The sequence below is a fragment of the Equus caballus genome, chromosome 15 (assembly GCF_041296265.1).
Source record: "Equus caballus isolate H_3958 breed thoroughbred chromosome 15, TB-T2T, whole genome shotgun sequence".
In the NCBI taxonomy this organism is placed as follows: Eukaryota; Metazoa; Chordata; class Mammalia; order Perissodactyla; family Equidae; genus Equus; species Equus caballus.
The window spans coordinates 99,631,350-99,653,862 of NC_091698.1; the positions used below are offsets into that span (position 1 = coordinate 99,631,350).

Consider the following 22,513-nt stretch of genomic DNA (forward strand, 5'->3'; position numbering starts at 1 on the left):
GAGTTAAGCTGCTCAGGGTATATTTTGTAGCTGTGGCACTCGCGACACCTGGATCAATCAATCAATCTTTATTATCAAAGTACAGTGCACCCGGGTACAAAGCTTCCCTGAAGAATTCTAATGCTTTATTAACCTCGGTGGCAAGTGTTAGCAATTTCTTATTCCAGGGTCATGAGGCAAGGTTTATGCTTGAGACAAAAAATATTCTTTGATTGATGGCTTATCTTGGGCTCTTTGTGCACCGGCGACTTCTTGTTCTGTAAGTTAACAGCCAGACTTGGTTTTCAGTGACTGACTAGTGATCCCCGTCTCCCAGAAGACTTAGTTCTGGCTTTGCTTCTGCCACGTCTCGCCAGTAAGGGAGCAGCAAAGGCAGGGAAGAGACTTTCTTCTCAATCAAAGGCCAAAGATGGGAAAACACAAACTCATTTCCCTTTGGTGATAAATGGAGTCCATCTGACAAATAGGATGGAAAGTCCTGAGAGAGAGAGAGAGAGAGAACTCAGTTAAATGTACGTAAGTTTTCCAAATGCTGGTATGCACTACTCGGCCATCTGTGACCTCGACTGGCAAATAGCCAGCCCCTTGTTTCCAGCCCCTGACCAGCAGCCCTCTGGAACTGGAGTAGCTTCTGGGTGCTGTTTGCATGATCTCATCCAGTGCTCACAGGAGTATCTGCATAGTACAGACGGACCTTCCTGAAACCTCACACCATTAAGTGCCTGAGCTGAGACCTTCCAGGTCATCAGATGGAAGAAGAGGCTTAAGGAGTGAAAATGATTCATTAATGTAATAGCAAAAACAAAAAAATTTGGTGTTAAAAGAGCTCAGGGCCCAGTGTGTCAGAATGTTTTTGCTTTGTCTAGGTATTAAGTTGATAGGCAGGTTATTAGGTGGAAAGAACTTGCACCATCTAGCCCCGAACAAGACAGGAGTCCAGTCCCTGCCATGCCCTGATCTCAGGAACATTTACCATTAGAGCCCTTGCTCCTTTGGGGAGGCATCTTTCCCTAAGCGAGGGCTCCCCCGATCCCTGTATGAACCTGGGCAGCCAGCTAGTTCACGACTTTCACAGCCTAGGGATTCCCGTTCTGATGGCACTTCTCCCGGCCCTTAAGCTTTCTCATCTCTGCCGTTGGAGAGCATCTGAACCAAAAGGGAAATCCTAGTGTTAAACCTAAAAGGGCCTGTAAGAGCAGTTAGCCCAATAGTCTGTAATTTCCTTTAGCAGCACAATTTTCCCAAACTACCTCAGGTGGAAGCTTAATGCAGACAAAACCAGAACTCTGGACGCTGTCCGCTCTAGCTCTCAAGCCGCTCCTGACCTGGGACCCCACAAAGGGGTCAAGTCTAGTCAAGGTTTCAGAGCAAGACTGAAACACAGTTTTCTCTTTTCTCTGCGTAAACACCCAGGGGTGGCACTGCTGGGTCCTAGGTGAGCGTGTGACGGTACAGGAAGCCGTCAGGCCGTCTTCCTCAGTGGCTGTACCGTTCTGTACGGGGACCAGCTGTTACCATTTATATTTGTAATGGGCTTTCCGGCTTTACACAAAATAATTTAACTAGAACTATGTCCCTCAAAATAGGAATTTTAGCTAATACCATATGCTTAGATTCATTGTTTTGCCTGTTAACGAGTTTTGCTCCCCCCTACGCCTTATTATGAAAGAACTTGGCCTGGACGTTCTTACATATGACCCAGTTGTTGCTCATTTACTTCACTATATGCTAACAGGGAGGCAGACTGCTGCGTGCAGCTGCGGAACAGGCTGAAGAAGGTGCTGGCTTTGCAAGCTGCCCCGCAGCCTCTCCACTTCCTCCCTTCCACCCAACTTGTTTTAAGTGGTGACAGAGACAACGATCTTACCTACCCAGAGCCACTCCAGGCAGAGCCACACGGAGCTAGGTCTCTTCTGTGGGATCCTACTCACCCCGATAGGACTCAGCAAGCCACCGTACCTGACTGTCCTTCTGCATCAGGCTCCACAGGTCAAGCACATCAGTCCCACAGTCTTGGGCTACTCGTAAACAGGCACTGGCATATTCGCCAACAACCAAGTTCAGGCGATTTAATTTGCAACCTATTGAGGAGAGAGAAAATCCAGGAGGCAACTGATAAACCCAAGTATTGGTCCTTGTGCAGGTTCTACTGATCTAGATGGTTTCTCAGTTCACATAAACAGGCACGGACTTATGGACCTGACTCAGGCCAGCCATGGTGGGTGGGGAGGGTGCTGTCTGTCCAGTACAGGACCAAGCATGATGGGGACGAGGGAGCCACTGGTGGTCACCACGGCAGGCATTCTAGAGGACATCGTCAGCAGAGGTCCAGAGGCAGGAGAGCCCTGGGCGAGCTGGTCTGCTTGGCTAGAGTGCAGGCCAGAGGCGAATGGACTTGGACTGGCGGCTAGTAAGGGGTCTGCTGGAGAGGAATGTTGTGCCAAGACCCGAGTTTTTATGCGTAATGAGAAGCCACTGCAGTACAGTGAAGAAATCATTTGTAGACTTTCAACCAGAGAAGGTGAGAGCTGGAAGGGGCCACAGAGGTCATTTAGGCTAGCTCAGGGGTCAGCAACCTCTCTCCGAAAAAGGCTGAATAATAAGTATTTTAGGCTTATGCAGGCATATGCTCTACGTTAGTAACTCTTCAACCCTGCCACTGGCGTTTGAAAGTAGCCACAGACCATGCATAAACCAATCGGCCTGGCTGTCTCCCAACAGAACTTGATTTGTTGCAGCCAGTGGGCCAGTTTGCTGAGCTCGACTCCAGTGTGGTGATTTCCAAACTTAAGCATGAGGAGAGTCACCTGGAGGACTTCACGGCCCCTCCCCTCGCGTTCTGACCCCGCAGGTCTGGGACGAGCCCAAGAACCTGCAGTTCTCCCAAGCCAAGCCCCCAGGGGCTGACCTGCTAACCTGGGATCACACAACCACCATGCATGAGCATCGGACGACGGCTCATTAACCTGGCTAAAACTAAAGTACTAAGTATGTTTTACAGCAGTAATGCACGCCCATCTAGATAAGCGAAAAAGCCTCACAGAACGATGCCTACTGCATTCTACATCCAGATTTGTTTTCTATTCTGTTCTATTAAGAAAAATTTAACTCAGTTTCATGATCCATGAATGGGTTGTGACCTGCAATTTGAGAAGCACCGACATAGTTGTAACTTGCATACCCCTGGTCATCCGGCTTAGCATGAACCTTTCCTGCAACAAGCAATCCCTGTGCGAGGCAGAACACTTAGAAGCCAGAATTCGCCTCAGATGATGCCCACCGGGGGTCCTCGCTTTGTCCTCTGGAGCTGACAACAGGGTGTTTCATTCATCCTCCTTCCGTGACAGTGCCCTTCAAGTATCTGATGACAGCTAGCCTAGCTCCCTCCTCCCTACAAATTCTCTCCATGGTAAACCTTCCCTATTTACCTCCATTGGGGAGCTCTCCTTGACACCTCTGGATTCTGCTTTAGTACTTTCAACAGACCTTTACTAATATCTCTGTTATACCATTTATTATGCTGCTGCAAATGTTATTTACATGACTGTCTCCTCACTAGCCCACAGGCAGGAACTGGATTCTAGTCATTTCTGGATCCTGAGCACCTGCCAGGTCCTGGCATAGCACATAAAGCTGCGAGGATGAACACCTTGTGGGGACAGAAGTGCCTGTGGTGGTAGCAAGGCAGAAACCTGGTCCTGGCATGCCTAAGAGCTGCATTCAGTGGCTCAGTCACAAGTGAAGTGGGAGTGCCCTTGCACTTGAGCGCCTCAGTGTCTGTAAGCCTGCAGAGGAGCCTTTGTTTTGGGGGAAAATGAAAAGTCCCGTAGGCGGAGAGGCAGAGCGGGAAAGGGGCCCCATACAGATGGAAATAGGCAACTGGCAGCACGCACCTCCCACCGCTGGGAAGTCAGGACCACAAATGCCGCCTTCAGGCCAAAGCACAACATCTCCATGCGGGGAACTGCAGTTTATCTGACTTTTCTGAGAGCCTCGCTCATCCAAAGCGAGAATCCCTCTTCTATGTCAGAGGGTTCTCGGGTGTGACATAATGGAAGCTATATGTTTTCTGTTTAATTTCTGTTGATTGAAAACACAGATGATACGGATGTACAGACCCCCAGGAACCTGAGGCCCAGTGGCTGGAAACCACTGTCCCGTGTCAGCTCGCCTCGGCACTCACAGACAGGTCTGCTGAGACTGTAGGCGGCGTTTACCTTGCACGAGGCACTCCTTCTCCCACGCCGTCTCACAGAGAGGGGGCGGGGTGATGAGAATGACCCTGTCCTCAGGGATGTCCACAGACTTCAGGTACTGCACCATGCTCTTTAAATTCGCGGTGTACTCCTCCAGGGGGATGTGCTGCTTGGGATTCTCATCTGTTCAGGAGGAACAAGGATACTTCAGAAAGAGAATGGAAAAGAAACCCGGTACAGAGCTCTTCATAAATCAGACTTCAAGGCTCTGGCTCGGGGCCGTGTAAGTACCCTCGTCTTTTCTCCTCTAGTGGCCGCACTGTTATTAATGGATTAGGCTGAAACACCACGAGCCCAGGCTGCAGCGTGTGACACTCCAGGTTCTGTCCTGGTTTGTCACAGACCAGCCCCATGCCCTTGGATAAATGCTCAACCTTTCTGTACCTCAGTTTCCTCACTGATAAAATGATGATAAGAGGGCCTACCTCAGGGTTCTTGTGAAAGTGAAGTTGGCTAAGTGTGCACAGCACTCAGAGCAAGGGGCCTGCACAAAGGAAGCGCTGGGGAAATAAACGTCAGCTACTGCTCTGATGGCTGCAAGGGATCCTTCCTGGATGGGCTCACACATGGGTATTACAAGGCTCAGGGCAGGCCATTTGCAAACCACATGTAAGTATAATTACAGGAGAAAAATAAAATCATTCATGATCCTACCACCCAGAAAACCACTGTTGGCACTTGGATGTACTTCTTTCCAGTCTTTTCCATGTAGATATGTATACTTAAAAAACAAACAAAAAAGGATCACACCGAAGATATATGACCATACTGTGCTTTTTCCACACAACACTATGAGCATTTCTGTGTCCATAAATGGTCCTCAGAAACATGGTCTTCCAAACCCGTGTACCATCACCCAGTATTCAAGTTTGCCCTGGCTCGGGGCTGCTGCCCTGAGCAACTCTATTCATCAGTGCGATCACACTGCAAGGTGTACAATTTGAGCCCTCGGCCGCCAACTTATCAGCTAAAGAGAAAAAACATTAGAAATTTAGCAGAGCACTACAGGACTCTAGAAAACATTAAACTGTTTGAAATTTTAGGTCTGCCAACAACCCAGGCATGTAGAAAATAAATTGGGAATAAAATTCATTGACATTAAAGCCAGAAGAAATACACATAAGTAAACTCAAGGAATTCATTATAAATTTGGCAAAACTATCTATTGGGAGACAAGTAAACAGTTGGAAAAACGTATATAAAGTTTGCTGTAAAGTAAAAACAATTGAAAATGAACTGGAAAACAAAAAAATGCCTTTACCTTTTAGTGCACTGTCATTGGCACCAAAGAAAATTGTAACTGCTACTGGGTTGTCCAAACTGTTCCCTTTCTGGATTAATCTTGGAAGGATAATTTTGGCCCATCTGGTATTGTAACCTGAAAATCCACGATTTAGAACATCACATTTTCTGAAAAGAAAAATTTTAAAAGATGAAACGTGGGCAAAGCACCGTCCCCAGTGCCGGCAGCAGCCTTCAGCGCACGTGCTCCTGGGGCGTGTAATGCCTCCTGCCGTCCCACAGCTCTGAGGCCGCCAGGTTTCACTTTGATAGTGCAGTAACAGAGGTGAAGCCTGCTGTCTTCCTTACGTGGTCCCAAGACACACTAAACCCATCACAGTCCCTGATGGGAGCGGCTATGAATAATCACAAACAAGGGGCGACGATGCCCATGGTCTACAGACTAGCTCATTTCACGCCTGGGCAGTGGGTACTTTTAAGATGGCGTTCACAGCAGACAGGCCAGTATCTTAGGTAGAAGGGCACTGATAAGCTGGAACTCAAATCTTAGCAGTGGTTTGTTTAGTTTGGGATTAAGTGTACAAAATATTTTGAGACTTTTTTTTAGAGGAGTTTTAGGTTTACAGCAAAATTGAGCAGGAGGTACAGATTTCCCATATACTCCGTGCCGCCACTCAGGCGTGGCCCCCCACCTTCAACATCCCCCACCAGAGTGGAACATTGGTCACAAGTGACAAACCTACAATGACACATCATTATCATCCAACGGTTTTGTTTTGATTCAATAATTTTAGTAAATATTTTAGTTGTGTTTCAAATAACACAGTTCATTAACAGGCATTTTTTTCCTTCTTAAAAACAGACGATTTGACTCACACTATTGTATGGTATAATGGAAAAGTGAACTATGGATCTAGCTGGTTGCCCAGTTTGCGTCTCTGCCCCATGACTTAGCTGTGACCCTGCGCATGTCTACAGATGTTTAAAGTTGTCCATAATAAAAAATTTAAAAAATGAATCTCAGAGTTCAATTTATAGTTAGCAAATTGATGTGGTTCATTTTTGTGCATGGTTCAAATTCCTACATACTAGCAACTAAGCAGAGAAGGCAGGGCACCAGCGAGCGCCGCTGCAGGCTACGCGGCGGCCAGCGGGCACCACGGAGCAGGAGGGGATTCGCCTTCGAAACGCCTCTGACAGCCCTCAGCACTCAGAAACCTTGGGAACAACCAGAGAACAATTTAGTCACATTTATTTCTCAGTGCGACTCTTCGTGTTAATGTGTAATGATTACAGAAAGCCAACAGCCATTTTAAAGACTGCACTCACAATACTTTAAAATGGAATACTCTCAAATTTTGACTAGGTGAATGTGTCTTACATCAACCCAATGGTTTACGTCAGTGCAGCACTTAAGAAACAAGAGGCAGGGGGCCGGCCCCGTGGCCGAGTGGTTAAGTTCGCATGCTCCGCTTCAGCAGCCCACAGTTCGCCAGTTCGGATCCTGGGCGTGGACCTAGCACGGCTCATCAGGTCATGCTGCGGCGGCGTCCCACACAGCACAACCAGAAGGACCTGCAACTAGAATATACAACTATGTACTGGGGGAGGTTGGGGAGATGAAGAAAAAGGAAGGTTGGCAATGGATGTCAGCTCAGGGTAAATCTTCCTCACCCAAAAAAACCCAAACAAAAATAAAACAAGCAGCAAAACAGCTTCCTCCCTAGGGCCCCTGTGATAGGGCCCCTGTGATAGGGCCCCTGTGATAGGGCCCCTGTGATAGGGCGGCACAATTTCCAGGTCTGGAGTCAGAGCGGCAGTGCCTGCGTCTCGCCACCCTCGACCAGCAGTGAGGCCTTGGCCCTTCACGCAGTTCCTCGGAGCCTCAGTCCCGACTGTGAGAGACCAACACTAACACCCAATCCGCCAGGCTGTGCGCAGACCAGAACTAACGCACTGGCCAGACACACAAGGTGCTCAATAAACGGCAGCCGTCAGTTTTAAAAAATCATCATCAGAAGCCTGTGACCCAGGAAAAAAGTGCTAGGGAGGCCCAGGGCTGACAGTGCTAGGGCTCCCTTCCGAGAGGGAGGCGCGTCTGAACCTCTGCGTATTGGACAGCAGTCAACTGGGCCCAAGTTACTCAGAGGCCTACAGAAACCAGAAAATTCCGAACGGCTTCTACATAAATTCATAGCTAATAACGGGTATCCAAGTTCAGATGAAGATGGGACAAGGATAAGAATTAACTAAAAGATTCCTTCCACAACATCTAGGCTCTGTAAGATTGCCTTCCAGAAAAAATGTAAATCAAGTGTTTTATTATAAATGGCAACAGGCAAGGGCATATCTTTAAAAGCAAAGAGCAGAAGCTTTTAAAAACTGAAAAAGGTGAGTTTAACTCCTTCAAACCCTTCAAACTAAGTATTTTTGGTTAAAGAAATTCTTGATAAGGCTAAAAAAACTGATGAAAATATATCAATCAATTTTAAAAGCATTTAAATGGATTTAAGAATTGTTAAAATGCACTTGTAATAAGTTACAAAGATCTTAAGAGCTAAAACTTACAGGCAGCACTACAGGACACAGTTCATTTTACATTTATTGCTCTCCGTGGAGGCAGTACGGAAGGGCAGTTCCAGCGAGGTGGCTCTTACTAACTTTCAAACTTGGAAATGAGGTTAAGCTCAAACACTGTACATCAGTCCAGGACTGTGCAGACAGCCGAAGCAGACATTAGGGCCCCAGGTCCCTGAGCATTCACGTAGCTGGAGAGGGAACGTGTCCATCAAAAGGGCAGCTGTTCGGGGTGGAACAGAAGAGTCAGTTCTGCACTGAAAAGGGAGGGCGGACTTGAATTGCCTGCTTCCTCGGCAGTGCATGCAGGTGACGCAGTCAACCCTCCAGCGTCCCTATGACACAGCGTCCCCATGTCCCTCTGCTCCCCACACAGCCTCCTAGTTCTCAGGGAGATCTGCCTGTCGAAGAACGTGGGCTCAGGACGCCAACATGACTATTCCACTCTGCTGGATTCTGTCTTTGGTTCCACTGGGGCATTTTAGTGCCTAATATGCTCTCGCCACCTTGGTGGAGGCGAGTGCGCCCAGGAGAGGCGGCGTCTCTGCGGGCAGGGCCTGACCGGGGCAGAATCTGCCAGCAGCCACTCAGTTTTGTGCTCTGTGCCTCAAAAAGATGTTATATAAATCTTAAGAAGTTACATCAGTAAGGCGTAACAGACCATATGCTGTCTACAGCTTTGGCTTTTGAGTCATTTTGTAATGACTCAATTCTGAAAAATAACTAGCTTCTAATTAAGAGGCCTTCTAGCAATCACACCTGTAAACATCAATTCTGACAAGATTTTAATATAAAATTATTAACTATTTATGAAACATTTACATGTTGGTGAAACATTTGAAATGTTGGAGTTTTTCAGGCCAGCTGAGTGATTATTTGACTTTTCAGGATTTTCTATTTGTTCAGAAAAGGTTAATGGACTAATGAGAGACAGTTAGTGGATTACTAAAAATCAAAGCTAATATTTACTGAGCACTTATGTCCCAGACGGCAGACTAGGCAAGCACATATTCGCTCATTCCCCCAACAGAAAGTGGGCACCCTTGTCACCTCCGAGGCGTGGGAGCACGGGCCCGGAGCCAGCACCTGCCACTTCTTAGTTGTGTGACCTTGTGTAACCTCTCTCCACCTATTCTCGGCTACAAAATGGGCGGGAGAATAACCCACTCTATATTTCAGGGTAGTTGGAAAGATTAAATGAGACACACAAGAAGCATTTCATAGTCCCTGGCACCTGGTAAGCACTGAATAAAAGTTAGCTACTGTAATCCCCCCATTTCACGGAAAAGAAGACTGAGGAATGAAGTGATACTTTCATGTTTTTAGATTAAGATCACTTAAATAGAGAAAGAATTTGGGGACAGAAAAAAGCTGGAAGATCAATATTTTCATTTCTAGTTTAGGTGATAAAAACGAAAGAGAAAGCAAAGAGACTCTTGTTTTTCATGAGGAAGAGTCGCTGAGCTAACATCTGTTGACAGTCTTCCACTTTTTGCTTGAGAAGGATTGTCCCTGAGCTGACACCTGTGCCATCCTCCTCTATTTTGTATGTGGGCTGCCGGCCACCACAGCATGGCTGGATGAGCAGCGTGTAGGTCTGCGCCCGGGATCTGAACCTGTGAACCCCGGGCCACTGAAGCGGAGCATGCGAACTTAACCACTACACCACCAGGCCAGCCTCAGTAAAGACAATTTAAAGCACATTTCACATTTAGAAATAACTTAAAATAATTTTCTTGGTGTGTTAATTATACTGATGAAGAAAACTTATCAAACTTATCAAGTAATGATAAGCTGATAGCACCTGCAGCTTATTTCTTCTAAGGGAGGAAAAGACAAAACTCCTGCCGACCAATTTACTGATGCCCCAAACACTAATGCTGTGTCTACTGTTTTTAATGTGGAAAATAGTTTTAAATATTTATTTTTTTTTAAGATTTTATTTTTTCCTTTTTCTCCCCAAAGTCCCCCAGTACATAGTTGTATATTCTTCGTTGTGGGTCCTTCTAGTTGTGGCATGTGGGACGCTGCCTCAGAGTGGTCTGATGAGCAGTGCCATGTCCGCGCCCAGGATTCGAACCAACGAAACACTGGGCCGCCTGCGGCGGAGCGTGCGAACTTAACCACTCGGCCACGGGGCCAGCCCCTAAATATTTATTTTTTAACCTCTTGAATTGGGACATTGTTTCCCTTTTAATGACTTCCTCAGGATATGTTTAAGTTTGGCACATAAAATACCAAAATCATCACTGTTGCCAATATATTTCATAAAGAGAATTAAGGGGGAAAATATCTATCCAAAAATGAATCCAACTCTGGTTTAAGAATTATTTTGCTTTCTGTCAACCGAACTCCTCACGGATCGTTGCAATCCTATCCACCTAACAACAGAAGAAGTGCCTGTCTTCTTTACCTGCTGAAGAGCTGTGCACTGGAGCCAAACCCCTAATATCTTTCTCAACTTCCAGCGTTTGATTTCACACAGCGGCAAAGCTTTCACAGAACCTGAACGCCGCGCTTCCTCCTCCTCTCCCTCCACCCCGTATGTTCACCAACCAGGAGCGGGGGACACACTGTTTGAAACTGTGTTCCTGAGGGGCAATTGCATTTTCCATCATAAACCCTCAAGTATGGAGCTGGAAGCCATTCTCACCTGACCAGCTTGTCGGCCAGTGATGCTCCCCATCCACCCTGCTGGAAAGAAAACTGAAGAAAGAAAAGCCCATTACTACTCAGCAAGGTAACCAGGACACTGCAGCGAGGGGCATCTGGGTCAGCTACTCGTTTCCTCCTCGCCCTCCCGACCTCGCGGCCCCAGTCACTGGCTCTGCTCCGAGGTCACCCCGGGACCCAGTTGCTGCACCCCAACAGCACCCCGGAAGGAAGGGGTGGGGTCTGCCCGATCAACTGGATTTGCGCCAGTCACCTGCATTTCGCTGAGACCTTAGAGTCGTTGTTTGCTAGAAAAGCTACTTAAATCTACGTACAAGAGACAAAACCCACTGCATGTCAGTTAGGAAATGCAGTCCACGCTTTACTGCTTTTCCCGTAAGTGAACATTTTTTGATACACATTCCATGGAACCTGGGAAGCCCTTACTGCCCTAGATGCCTAAAAACAACGGTGCAAATTATTGGCATATATGTACAAAGCTGGTTTAGGAAGTCATGTCTGAACGGGAGAAAAATAAGAAAAAAACCCCGAAAAACACCACGGGAAAGTACTCTCTAAAATGTGCTCCCTCTCTAGGTAGGAGCATCTACTTTTCCTTAACATGAGTTGAAACGATGTCGGGTGAACACATGATCTCTATTTTATCTGTTTCAAGAGCAGCCTGCTCCGCCGGGGAGGCACAGAGCGGAGGCGGTCCGAGCGGCTTCTGCAGGGACGGGCGGCACAAACGCTGCGGGGGCGACACGGCCCCCACCGTTGGCGCGGGGGGGACAAAGCAGGGCTCGTGGGAAGAACGGCCACCGACGAGGAAGCCGCTGAGAGGCAAACGACGCCTCCCGCACCGGGCCTCCCGGAATCCGCGGGAAGGCGAGCGGCCGCCGGGGCCTCCCTCCGCCGCCCCGCGGCTCCCGGCGCGCAGGACCCCGTCCCTCAGCGGAGCGGACGCGGCAGCGAGCCCACGCCTCCCGGCACGTCCCCGTCCCCGCGGCGCGAACACGCAGAAAGGGGACCCACTAAGGTGTGACCAAGGGACATACGCCGGAGGCGCTGGGACGCGACGCTCGCGCGAGGTCGCTGCGGGCACGCCCAGCAGATCCCGCTCGGGGCACTCGGGCCTCGGGCAGCCTCAGCCGGGGCGGGGGGCGGGCGCCGCAGGCTCGGGACTGACGGGAGGCGGGGACTGGGGAGGAGAGCGCGGCCGAGGACGCCGAGAGGCCGGCCGTGTGGAGCGGACGGGGCCGGGCCGCGGTACCTGGGTGATAGAGTCTCCGAAGAGCAACACCCGCGGCCAGAGCAGATAGCCCCCGCACGCCACCGCTTCGCTCAGCGCCATCATACCCCTTGGCTGGGGGTGGGGCCAGACCGGATATCCGGCGGGGCGTCGGGGGCGGGGCGTCGGGGGCGGGGCGTCGGGGGCGGGGCGTCGGGGGCGGGGCCGCCGGGGGCGGGGCCGCCGGGGGCGGGGCCGCCGGGGGCGGGGCCGCCGGGGGCGGGGCCGCCGGGGGCGGGGCCGCCGGGGGCGGGGCCGCCGGGGGCGGGAGGCGCCTGCGCACTCCGACGCCCTCCTCTGCCGCTGTGCCCGGGGGCTCTTCTTCCGGCGTTCCCCTCATCCCCGGGGCTCCTGGGGCTGGGCTCCCTCGGCCTCCAGCCGGTCATTTTTAGGACGTGCGATAACTGTTGCCTCTTCGGAAGCCCAGCCTCGTGCATTCATTCGGTTTTCGTTGGTCTTTTCATCCCGCGTCGTTAGGAGCGGGGCGCGCGCGGCGACCCTTCCCTCGGGGAGCCCGCCGGCCCCGGGAGAGACGCAAGGTGGCGCACCTACCCGCCCGCTGGCCGGTGTCAATTCCCCAGATGGAAACCAGCCCCGAAAGGAAAGGGATTTGGCGCCGGCGCCCCCACCGCTCCAAGGCGGGTTCGGATGTTTCAGCGAAGGCGATAACTATTTAAGGAGGACTACTACCATGGGGTTTTGCGGTAGGGGAGAGAGAGGCTCAACCTAAACACAGTACAGCGGGGACTTACAGCCAGGAGCAGGGTGAGGGGTCAGTTGGATGTAAAAGTACTAAGAGATAGGGTAATTCTGTGCTAAACTGACCTAACAGGACTCTTGCTGAAGGCAGACCAGGTGATCAGATACCAGCGGGTGGGAGAGGCGGATTTGAGCAGATATCGGGGGTGATGAGACCAAAGGTGGGGGATTTTCCTGGATTGACTCGGCAGGATTCTTGCTAAAACTGGACCAAAGGGGCAAGGACAGAGCCCCAGGTGGGGGCCTCGTCAGAGGGAAGACTCAGAGGAGCCTGGCTCAGATTTGCTCAAAGGAGAGACCTTGTCACCCCAACCGTGCTATGAATGTGACAGCCGTGATGAAAAACGGGCCAGAAGGATGTTCTGAAACAACTGAGCTCTAGGCGGAAACCACAAGAGCAGGGGGTGCAGTCCACGTGGGAGAAGCCCACATCCTTTTGTGTGGCTGGCCGTGGGCTGTAGGAGGGAGAATGGCTGGAGTTGGAGAGGCAGCTTCCAACCTTCCCGGAGCCTGTAGTTACCTGGCTCCAGCTAGAATCATCTGGGGAGCTTTGAAAATATGTGCTGCAAAGGACCCTCACTCCAGACCAGCTACCTTAACTTCTGATGGTAAGACTGGGCATCAGTCTGTTTTTAATGCTTCCCAGGTGATTGCAACGTGCAGCCAAGGTTGAGAACCCGTTAGGCCAAGTTAAGGTGTTTGGACCTCATCCTATTTACAATGAAGGAGCCCGAGTTACATGAAGGATTTCCAGCAGGGTAGGTTTGAGGTCAGATCTGTGTATTTTAGGAATCAACTATAGGGCGAGGAGAAGAGAGGTTGTGGCAGGAACCAGAAGGAAGAGGATGACTTGGGACTCCAAGAGCCACAGTGGAGATAAGATGGGCAGAGTCAAGAGCGATTTAGAATCCTTAACTAAAACCGGTTACCTCAGGGAGAGGGACTGAGGAAAGGACACTTTCCCTTTTTGCTAAGTGTATTCTGTATTGTGAAGATATTACATGTCGTTTTTTTGTAGCTTACAGATGTTTTAAAATCTATCATAAAACCTTATATGATACTTACACAAGGTGACCCTCAGACCTTTGGTTTGGCTCAAAGACAAAGTAGGCCATGTTACAGCAATAAATGTATTTCAAGTAAAAAAAGGCAGGTTCACACACTGAAGTTTGTCATCAAAGCACAGGGAAGGAGCAGTCAATGGCTGTAAGTCACCAGGAGGTGAAGCAAGATGAGGACCAGATAGTGTGGGTGGGTTTAGTGCCTGAGGATGACTGATGCCTTTAGCTTGACAGCAAAGGTAAGCAGCTCGTGTCGGGGCGAAGGTGAGGAGCCAGCTTATGCATGCCTGCACGTCCTCTGGACAGTGATGGTCAGACTTTCTCATTGAGGGAGATGCCAAAGCAGCTCCCAGCGGAGTCAGCCTGCTCCCTCAGCACAGCACCGGCCACTCCGGCATCCAGTTCTTTGCAAGTCTGAATTACATGTACTTCAGGAAACTGGATTAATGGTTAATTTACACATGAAACAATTCAACAACTGACACCTGAATACTCTTGAATTTGAGTCATAAAAATTCTATTCTGAATATCTCTGAATTGAATGTGTAGATATTATACAAAGAAATTACTGAATCCTGAAAGTCACAATTTTACAAACGTATAAATTAAGGAATCTGGCAAGAGTAACAGGAGGGAAGAAATAGAAAAGAAGCTTAAAACTTTAAGTGATTATCTCTATTCATTCATTCCAATTCAGAATATGGATATGAAAATACGAACCATCGTGTATTTTCTTTTCTTGAAAGTACAGTAAGTTGCTATGAGCAGATCTTTAAGGGGTCGAGGAGACGTGCAAACCTGCCGGGAAGTGGAGTCAATAAATTGTAACAGGCAGGTTATTAGGAGTTGTAGAATAATGGACAAATAGGTTGGTAATTTAGCAGTATTCAAGCTGTTGGAATGAGGGCCACTTGACGTCCAAGTAAACAGGCTACCCCAGAGAAACTAATGTATTTTATTTTAAGTAACAGAAGTAGAATCAAGCATTAAAAAAGTTTTAACATATAGAGAGACATAAGGTTCTCAATGAACTGGCGTGAGGGCCTCATACAGTCTCTGCGCAGCCAGCTCCACCATCTCTCGGAGGGACTCGTCATCTTCACTTCCTTCTTCACATTCTACAGTCTGCAAGTAAAAGCACAGACACGCCTCAACCCAAGAGTCTAGAGTCACTATATGGAAGCTAACCTGATGCTCTTTAGGAACGATCATCTCCCCTGGGGTGGAGGTCACAGTAGCATGATGAGCCAGAACCAGACTCCCTGCGCTGCACACTGTGGGCATCTGCACGGAGGCAGAGACGCCCCCAGTGTGATGACTGGCTCTAATTAGAGATTAATTTGGGGGAAAAAAAAGTAAATGGAAAGTCTAGTGAACTATATTTACCTTAAAGCCCATATTTTGATCCAGTAAATGGTACTCCAGGGAATTTAGTTGGTGGAACACAAATTACTTAGCAAGCAATGGATGTGGTCATCTACTCAACATTTGATATTAAATTTGATTTAGACTCACTAATAAACTTCTAGTTACTTCTCAACTATAAAACACTACATCCTGTTTAAAAACAATTTATCATATCAATATTCCTCTTATAAAAATTTAGGGGGGCCAGCCTGGAGGCATAGTGGTTGGGTTCACGTGCTCCACTTCAGCGGCCCAGGGTTCACAGGTTCAAATCCCAAGTGTGGACCTACACACCACTCATCGAGCCATGCTGTGGCAGCGTCCCACATACAAAGTAAAGGAAGACTGGAATAGATGTTAGCACAGATACCATCTTCCTCAAGCAAAAAGAGGAAGATTGGCCATAGATGTTAGCCCAGGGCCAATCTTCCTCAAAAAAAAAAAAAAAAAAAATTTAGGAAGGACAAAAAAAAATCCTTTCTTCTATGACCTAATGATAACTACTGTTAACACTGCAGTGTATAACCTTCTAGACTTTTAGCTATACATATATATTTCTTTAAAACAAAGATGGGATAATTTTTCATACTTGCTGTCTTTTAACTTTTTTTTTCACTCAACAGTTTAGGTGGACAACTTTCAACATTAATAAATCTACACTGGGGCTGGCCTGGTGGCGCAGTGGTTAAGAGCACAAATTCCACTTCTCGGTGGCCTGGGGTTTGCCGGTTTGGATTCTGGGTGCAGACATGGCACCGCTTGGCAAAAGCCATGCTGTGGTAGGTGTCCCACATATAAAGTAGAGGAAGATGGGCATGGATGTTGGCTCAGGGCCAGTCTTCCTCAGCAAAAAGAGGAGGATTAGCAGTAGTTAGCTCAGGGCTAATCTGCCTCAAAAAACCCAAAAGAACTACATCATCATTCTTTTTTTTTTAAAAAAGATTTTATTTACTTTTATTTATTTTTTTCCTCTTTTTCTCCCCAAAGCCCCCCAGTACACAGCTGTATATTCTTCGCTGTGGGTCTCTCCAGCCGTGGCATGCGGGACGCTGCCCCAGTGTGGCCCGACGAGCAGTGTCATGTCTGCGCCCAGGACCTGAACCAACGAAACTCTGGGCCGCCTGCAGCGGAGCACGCGAACTCAACCACTCAGCCACGGGGCCAGCCCCGATCATTCTTTTTTTTTTTTTTAAGAAAGTCTTTATTTTGCAGACCCAAATACCACAAATGAAACTTTTTTTATTTTTATTTTTTGATGAGGAAGACCAGCCCTGAGCTAACATGTTTCCAATCTTCCTCTTTTTGCTTGAGGAAGATTTTCGCTGAGCTAACATCTGTGTCAATCTTCCTCTACTTTGTATGTGGGATCCCACCACAGCACAGCTTGATGAGTGTGTGTAGGTCCATGCCCTGGATCCGAAGCTGCAAACCCCAGACAGCTGAAGCAGAGTGGCGAACCTAACCACTACGCCACTGGGCTGCTCCCCTACATCATCATTCTTGATGGCTGTATATATAGTATTCCATGAGGGTACATCTTTATGGGATCCTACACAGAATTTATCTATTCAGTTATTTATTATCTCCTACTCTTGGATACTTAGGTCTCTTGCAATTTTGCTCATGTTATAATCAATGCTAAAACAGACATCCTTGCATATGTATCTTTGCTTGCTTGTCTACTTATATTCTTCAGTTAAATCCAGTAAGTGGAATTGTGGATAAAGGTGTTTACTTTTTTAAGGCTTTTGATGCATATCACCAAACTGCCTTGCAGAAAGAATGTACCACCTAATGTACAGCCTCTTCCCGGCCTCAAATAGCACCCGAGAATAACTGTGTCCCTATTCTTTCACCATCACTGAGTCATAACACTCTTTTTAATCTCTGCCAATACGATAAGCAGACAGTGATATTTCATACTTTAAATTTGTATTTCCTGTAAGTATTAGTGGATCTGGTCTGAACATGTGTTTCATATGTCTACTGGCTATCTATATTTGTTCTCTAGTGAATTACTTGTTTATGTGCTTAGCTTATTTTTCTATTGAGGTAAAATAAATCAAAACATCTTTGACTATATGTCAAAGAACATACAAAAGAAACGTAAAACATACATTATTTGTTTAGTAGAACTGTTCTAGTCTTCAGAAACAACCCTGCGAGGAAGACGTACTTGTTTGTTTACGCTTGTGAAATGATTATGCAAGATCTGCTGACGTGAGGCCAGAGCAGGCCCCACGCTCTCGAATCCTATTGTTTGGAAAACCTACTTGATCTTGCTGGTCAGAAGAGCAGCTTCTCTGGAAAATCTGGAATCAACGGGGGGCCATACGCGAGACACACTGAGGCAGATTAAGGCGTGCGATGGAAAAGGCAGACAGTGGAGTGAAGTAGGCACGGGGAACGTGTACACGGAACACACTCAGGACAGAATGAGGAATACAAAGCAAGCATGGCAAACTTTACATATAATAACATAAGCACAACCGTAAAAAAGCAAGTATAGGAAAAACTGGAAGGAAATGCCAAAATGCAAAAGTAAACTGTCAGGCGTGGGATCACAGATGACTTCTGCCTTCACTTTATTTCCCAAATGTCTTGAAGTGCAGGAAGGAACCGCTACATACCCGTGTCTCCAAGTTTATGTTAGCAGTTTTTCCGTCCACTGTGACACTAAGAACAGAGCCATCTTTTACACTTACACAGTCTTCTCCAAATATGTCCCTTAAGATAAACAAAGATGCAATATTAGTGGACAATACATTTACAAATATGTATAGTTTTACATATTAGGGGAAAAATAATATTGAAGAGAGGCCCTAGTTCTGAAGTAGAATACTTATACCCATACTTGTATCCACTCCTGAGATACACTTACTTACCTTTACATATTTTATTAATTTTATATAACAGGTAACATACATAGCTCCCATTTATCAAGAGCGCTCCGTTCAGCAGGCGCTGTGCTGGGTGCTTTGCGCACACTATCGTGACCTACAGGAATTTTGGCAGGGAGCCCCTTTCACACAAGAGGAAGACAAGACAGAGGGACATGATTTCCTTTAGGTCCCAGGGCTGGTGTTCAAATCCAGGCATGGGGTAGAAGCGGCTCCCAGCGCCACTGGCTGTCCATGCCTTCCACTCAGCTCCGAATGCCTCCCCAGTTACACTCTGTGCTCACCTGAGCACTGTGCCCCGGGTGCTGTGCTAGGCGCTGGGGTGTGGAATCACTAACACCCTGCCTCTGTCACCGAGCAGCTACAGCTTAACCATTAGTTTCCACATTCGTCCCCATTGGTTACACAGGCATCCGCAAACAGCAGTCCCAATGGCAGGCTGGACGCAGGCAAGAGCAGGCAGTCAGGGAATCTCAGACGCCCACAGACTGGCCAGCCTCAACAGTTAGGCACCAACAACAGGTATTAAGCTGGGAGGGGTGGGGGCGATTCGCTGCTCGCTCTTTCAGTTAGTTAATGTTAATAAATGTTTGAATAAACTTGGCTAGGCAACCTAGTACTAAGGAAAAATACTGTATTTTAACTACAGAAATACATTCACCATGACAGGAAAAAAGGTTTCATTTTCATGATCAATTGACGGTTTATTTCAAGAAACCAGTAAATGTATTCCTACATAATCCTAAGGATTTAAACAACTGGAGTGATAAGCTGCAATTTTTAGAATACGATCAACTTGCATGTTTGAACACACCGGAGTCGCGCATTCATGAGGGGAATGCAAGCTCTGGCTCTTTATCTCCGCTTCCTGTTTCTAATGGTTCGAGTGTGTCTGTGGAAGCGTGAAGGGTGGGGGCGGGGGCACAGGAGAGTAGGGTTGCGGGAAGAAAGCCAGCGGACACTAAGGCCGAAGGGCCAGCAACCCCCTGCAGATTGCCCGTGCAGGGCTTAACCGGAAGAGCCACAGCCATGTGCACTCCCGTCCAGCACCTACTGTGCCACCTGGGAAAGCCTGGCTATCCCAGGAACACAGGCTCTTCTCTTCCCGCAAAGGCTCTGAGAACAGAGCGGCCCCACAGCAGAATGGCACAGTTACTAAGTTCCCTGGACAGGCACAGGAGAGCACTGACGCCTGTCCTCTCCAAAGGGCTTTTTTAACCAGGGTTCCCAAGAGAGATGGGGGCAGGGAGCCGCCTAACGCCTTGAAATCAAAGGTAAAATTGTGTGTGAGCTTGTGTGTGTGTGTGTGTAGCTGTGCGTATTTCCCCACTGGGAGAACTTGCAGAGCCTCACCTGACTGTCCAAGGAGTCAGTGGTCTACAATGACTCAGATCAGACTTCCAGGCTAACAGGGCAGGCTTTCAGAAGCTGCACAGTAAAGTAAGAGAACTGGGGGCTCCGACAGCCACATGGCTGGGAACCGACAAACAGAACCTGCCACCTTTTTAATGGCCATAAAAATCGCTGTTCCTGCACTGTTTGCTGGTTTTTAGTTTGTGTGACAGGGATGCTTTTTTTTTTTTTAGATTTATTTTTTTCCTTTTTCTCCCCAAAGCCCCCAAGTACATAGTTGTATATTCTTTGTTGTGGATCCTTCTAGTTGTGGCACGTGGGACGCTGCCTCAGCGTGGTTTGATGAGCAGTGCCATGTCCGCGCCCAGGATTCGAACCAACGAAACACTGGACCACCTGTAGCGGAGCGCGGGAACTTAACCACTCGGCCTCGGGGCCAGCCCCAGGGATGCTTTTTGAAACCAAAATGATCCCACCAAGAACGCTTTTCTGTGTGATGGCTTCTGTAAGCAAAGTCACCATTTAAAGCCTATCACCCATTTTTTTTCCTGCATTTTCTCCCCAAATCCCCCCGGTACATAGTTGTATATTTTAGTTGTGGGTCCTTCTAGTTGTGGCATGTGGGACGCCGCCTCAGCGTGGCCTGATGAGTGGTGCCAAATCCGCACCCAGGGTCCGAACCCTGGGCTGCTGAAGCAGAACACGAGGACTTAACCACTCGGCCATGGGGCCGGCCCCGATCACCCATTTTTTAAAAGCCACTAACTGGCTGCTTTAAAAGATTATCAGTGTGGAATTTTGTGGAAAGGAAGGAACAGAAATGTTAACATAAAGACCTCCAAACATGCAGAGCACCTAATTTTATTAAGATGTCTAATTAAGTACCATTCAATTTAAAAATAGGAGCAGGCGTTTATTCAACAAGTATCTGAGAGATTGCTATATTTAAGGTACTGCGCTAGATGCTGAAATTATAAAATTCAAATCTTTTTATTTTTCCTTTTTTGGGTACAATACATAAGCTTAAATTGTAGTTATCCACTATGAAGCAGTTTTATATGATATTTGGGAAAAAATTCTGAAATCAGGCTTAAAGAGTACTTGAGGAAAGAGGAAAGACCTAATATTTGGTGTTTAGGAGAATACTGAGTTTAAAGGTAATAAATAGTTTACAGACTTACTATCTGAGAAGAGTCTAGAAGAAAAGCATTTTTTTTTTGCTTTTACTTATTTTTTATTGAGGTAAATTGGTTTATGCCATCATATAAATTTCAGGTGTCTATCATTATATTTTGATTCCTGCGTAGATCACATCATGTTCACCACCCAGACTAATTACCACCCACCACGACACACACGTGCCTAGTCACCCCTTTCACCTTCCTCCCTCCCGCTTTCCCTCTGGTGAGCATCAATCTAATCTCTGTATCTATGTGTTTGTTGTTGTTGTAGAAAACCATTCTTAACAAAGAATTCTCATTTAAGGAGAAATAAATGTATGAAATGATTCTTAAATGCATAGTGATGTGAGGTTAAGATTTTAGTACTTGTCCTTGACGACAGTGTTTTAATCTTGGCTGACTAGGCCAGCCCATGTAAAAGCGTCCCGAGGCTCTATGTTCAGTAGCACATATTTCAGAGAAATGCCTAACCAAACAGGTCACACGTACTTGGAACTAGCTAGGGTTTAGCTGGAAAGAAGCGGTTCGAACTGCTTTACTGATAGAAACACAGGCACCAGAGGGCTGAAGTGACCTCATCTGAGCCTCACAACTGGTCAGCGAGTGAGCCCGAACCGAATGCAGGCCGCCCCTCCCACCCGCTGCCCCGCTTCCCGGTCAGCAGTAGTCTGCAATACTTACTGCAGCATGATCTCCAACCTCTTGCTATAAACGTGCATTTCTAATTTCTTAGAAACCTTCTGTACTGCACCTGGAAAAAAAAGCAACAGAGGGTTCAATTTCCAAATTCCTATTTAAAATAATTTCCAAATCAATAATCAGAACATAGTTACTGGTAAGTCAAAGTGATTAAACTATGGACTCCTTCAAGTGACAAAGATGTATACATATCATCTACCTGCTGAGGCAAACTGATCTTTTTATCACCTTATTTCTGTTCTTGTTGAAGAACCACAAAATGACATTTAAGATTATTTTAAATCTTATTTCTGTCTTTCAAACATTTCCACATTTCGTTTATGAGCAGAAGTGAGTGAAATCATAACTCCAGGAGTTCTAGGGACACATCCAAGCTCAAAGATCTCTCCAATCTTTTGTTTTATCTAAAATGTTACGTAAATTTACCATTTCACTATATATAATGCACCTATAATTATTTTAACAAAATTAATATTTAAAATCATTTGCCAGTTAAATTACTTAGCCTTCCCCCAAAACAAAGTAACGTGACAGATCAGGAAGACGAGCCAGGCTTGATGGAGTTTCAGGTGTGCCCTGGCCCATCACTGTGCACTCCCCAGGCTGTCGCCAGCAGCAAACAGTGCAGGGCTAACTGTCTGGCAGCTCCTCGAAAAGTTAAACAGAGTTAACATACGACTCAGTAACTCCACTCCTAGGCATTGACCCAAGAGAAATGAAAACATACCTCCAGAGAAAAATTGTACATGAATGCTTACAGCAGGATTACTCATAAGAGCCAAATGGTAGAAACAACCCAAATGTCTAGCAACTAATGAAGGATAAACAAAATGTGGTATAAATATACACAGTGAATACTACTCAGCCATAAAAAAGGATAAAATCGTCCCATTCACAACAACATAGATGGACCTTGAGGGTATTATGTTAAGTGAAATAAACCAGATAGAGAAAGACAATCTCTGTATGACTCCATTCATAGGCGGAAGATATTCAAACATGTGGACAAAGAGAACAGATTAGTGGTTACCATGGGAAAGGGCGGGTGAGGGTGGGCACAAAGGGTGAAGTGGTGCACCTATAATATAACTGACAAATAATAATGTACAGCTGAAATTTCACAAGGTTGTAAACT

At 47.1% G+C, this 22,513-nt stretch overlaps 2 protein-coding genes across 7 annotated transcripts in view; both read right to left on the bottom strand.

The window, feature by feature from the left end:
- Window positions 1–53: 53 nt before the first annotated feature.
- IAH1 (isoamyl acetate hydrolyzing esterase 1 (putative)) lies at window positions 54–12,150 on the bottom strand. Of its 5 annotated transcripts, XM_070235910.1 has the most exons (7): window positions 12,001–12,107; window positions 10,729–10,781; window positions 6,588–6,716; window positions 5,518–5,634; window positions 4,218–4,379; window positions 1,960–2,081; window positions 54–478 (listed from the first exon to the last, which is right to left on the bottom strand). In XM_070235910.1, exons 5-7 carry the CDS (start codon window positions 4,321–4,323, stop codon window positions 296–298), a joined length of 411 nt encoding a protein of 136 aa, XP_070092011.1. In that variant the 5' UTR covers window positions 4,324–4,379; window positions 5,518–5,634; window positions 6,588–6,716; window positions 10,729–10,781; window positions 12,001–12,107; the 3' UTR covers window positions 54–295. The 5 variants fall into 5 exon arrangements, with proteins under 5 accessions (XP_070092011.1, XP_023475325.1, XP_023475328.1 ...); XM_023619557.2 differs by lacking the exon at window positions 6,588–6,716 and having other exon boundaries at window positions 5,518–5,666; window positions 12,001–12,150; XM_023619560.2 differs by lacking the exon at window positions 6,588–6,716 and having other exon boundaries at window positions 12,001–12,123.
- Window positions 12,151–14,777: 2,627 nt separating this feature from the next.
- CPSF3 (cleavage and polyadenylation specific factor 3) overlaps window positions 14,778–22,513 on the bottom strand; it is a 40,652-nt gene continuing 32,916 nt past the window's right edge. For both annotated transcript variants that reach the window (XM_001502466.6, XM_070235920.1), the window contains exons 16-18: window positions 21,361–21,430; window positions 17,876–17,972; window positions 14,778–14,963 (exon numbers count right to left, since the gene is read on the bottom strand). In XM_001502466.6, coding sequence (XP_001502516.2) covers window positions 14,862–14,963; window positions 17,876–17,972; window positions 21,361–21,430 — 269 coding nt within the window. In that variant the 3' untranslated portion in view covers window positions 14,778–14,861. The remainder of the gene's footprint in view (window positions 14,964–17,875; window positions 17,973–21,360; window positions 21,431–22,513) is intronic.

Excerpts from the sequence above, each read along its gene's own strand:
- IAH1 (XM_023619557.2), bottom strand. The coding sequence starts at position 12,084 with ATGATGGCGCTGAGCGAAGCGGTGGCGTGCGGGGGCTATCTGCTCTGG. Across the intron at positions 5,667-10,728 it reads CTGGCCGACAAGCTGGTCAG|AAAATGTGATGTTCTAAATC; the intron begins GTGAGAATGGCT and ends TTTTCTTTTCAG. Across the intron at positions 2,082-4,217 it reads GAAGGAGTGCCTCGTGCAAG|GTTGCAAATTAAATCGCCTG; the intron begins GTAAACGCCGCC and ends TCTCCTCAATAG.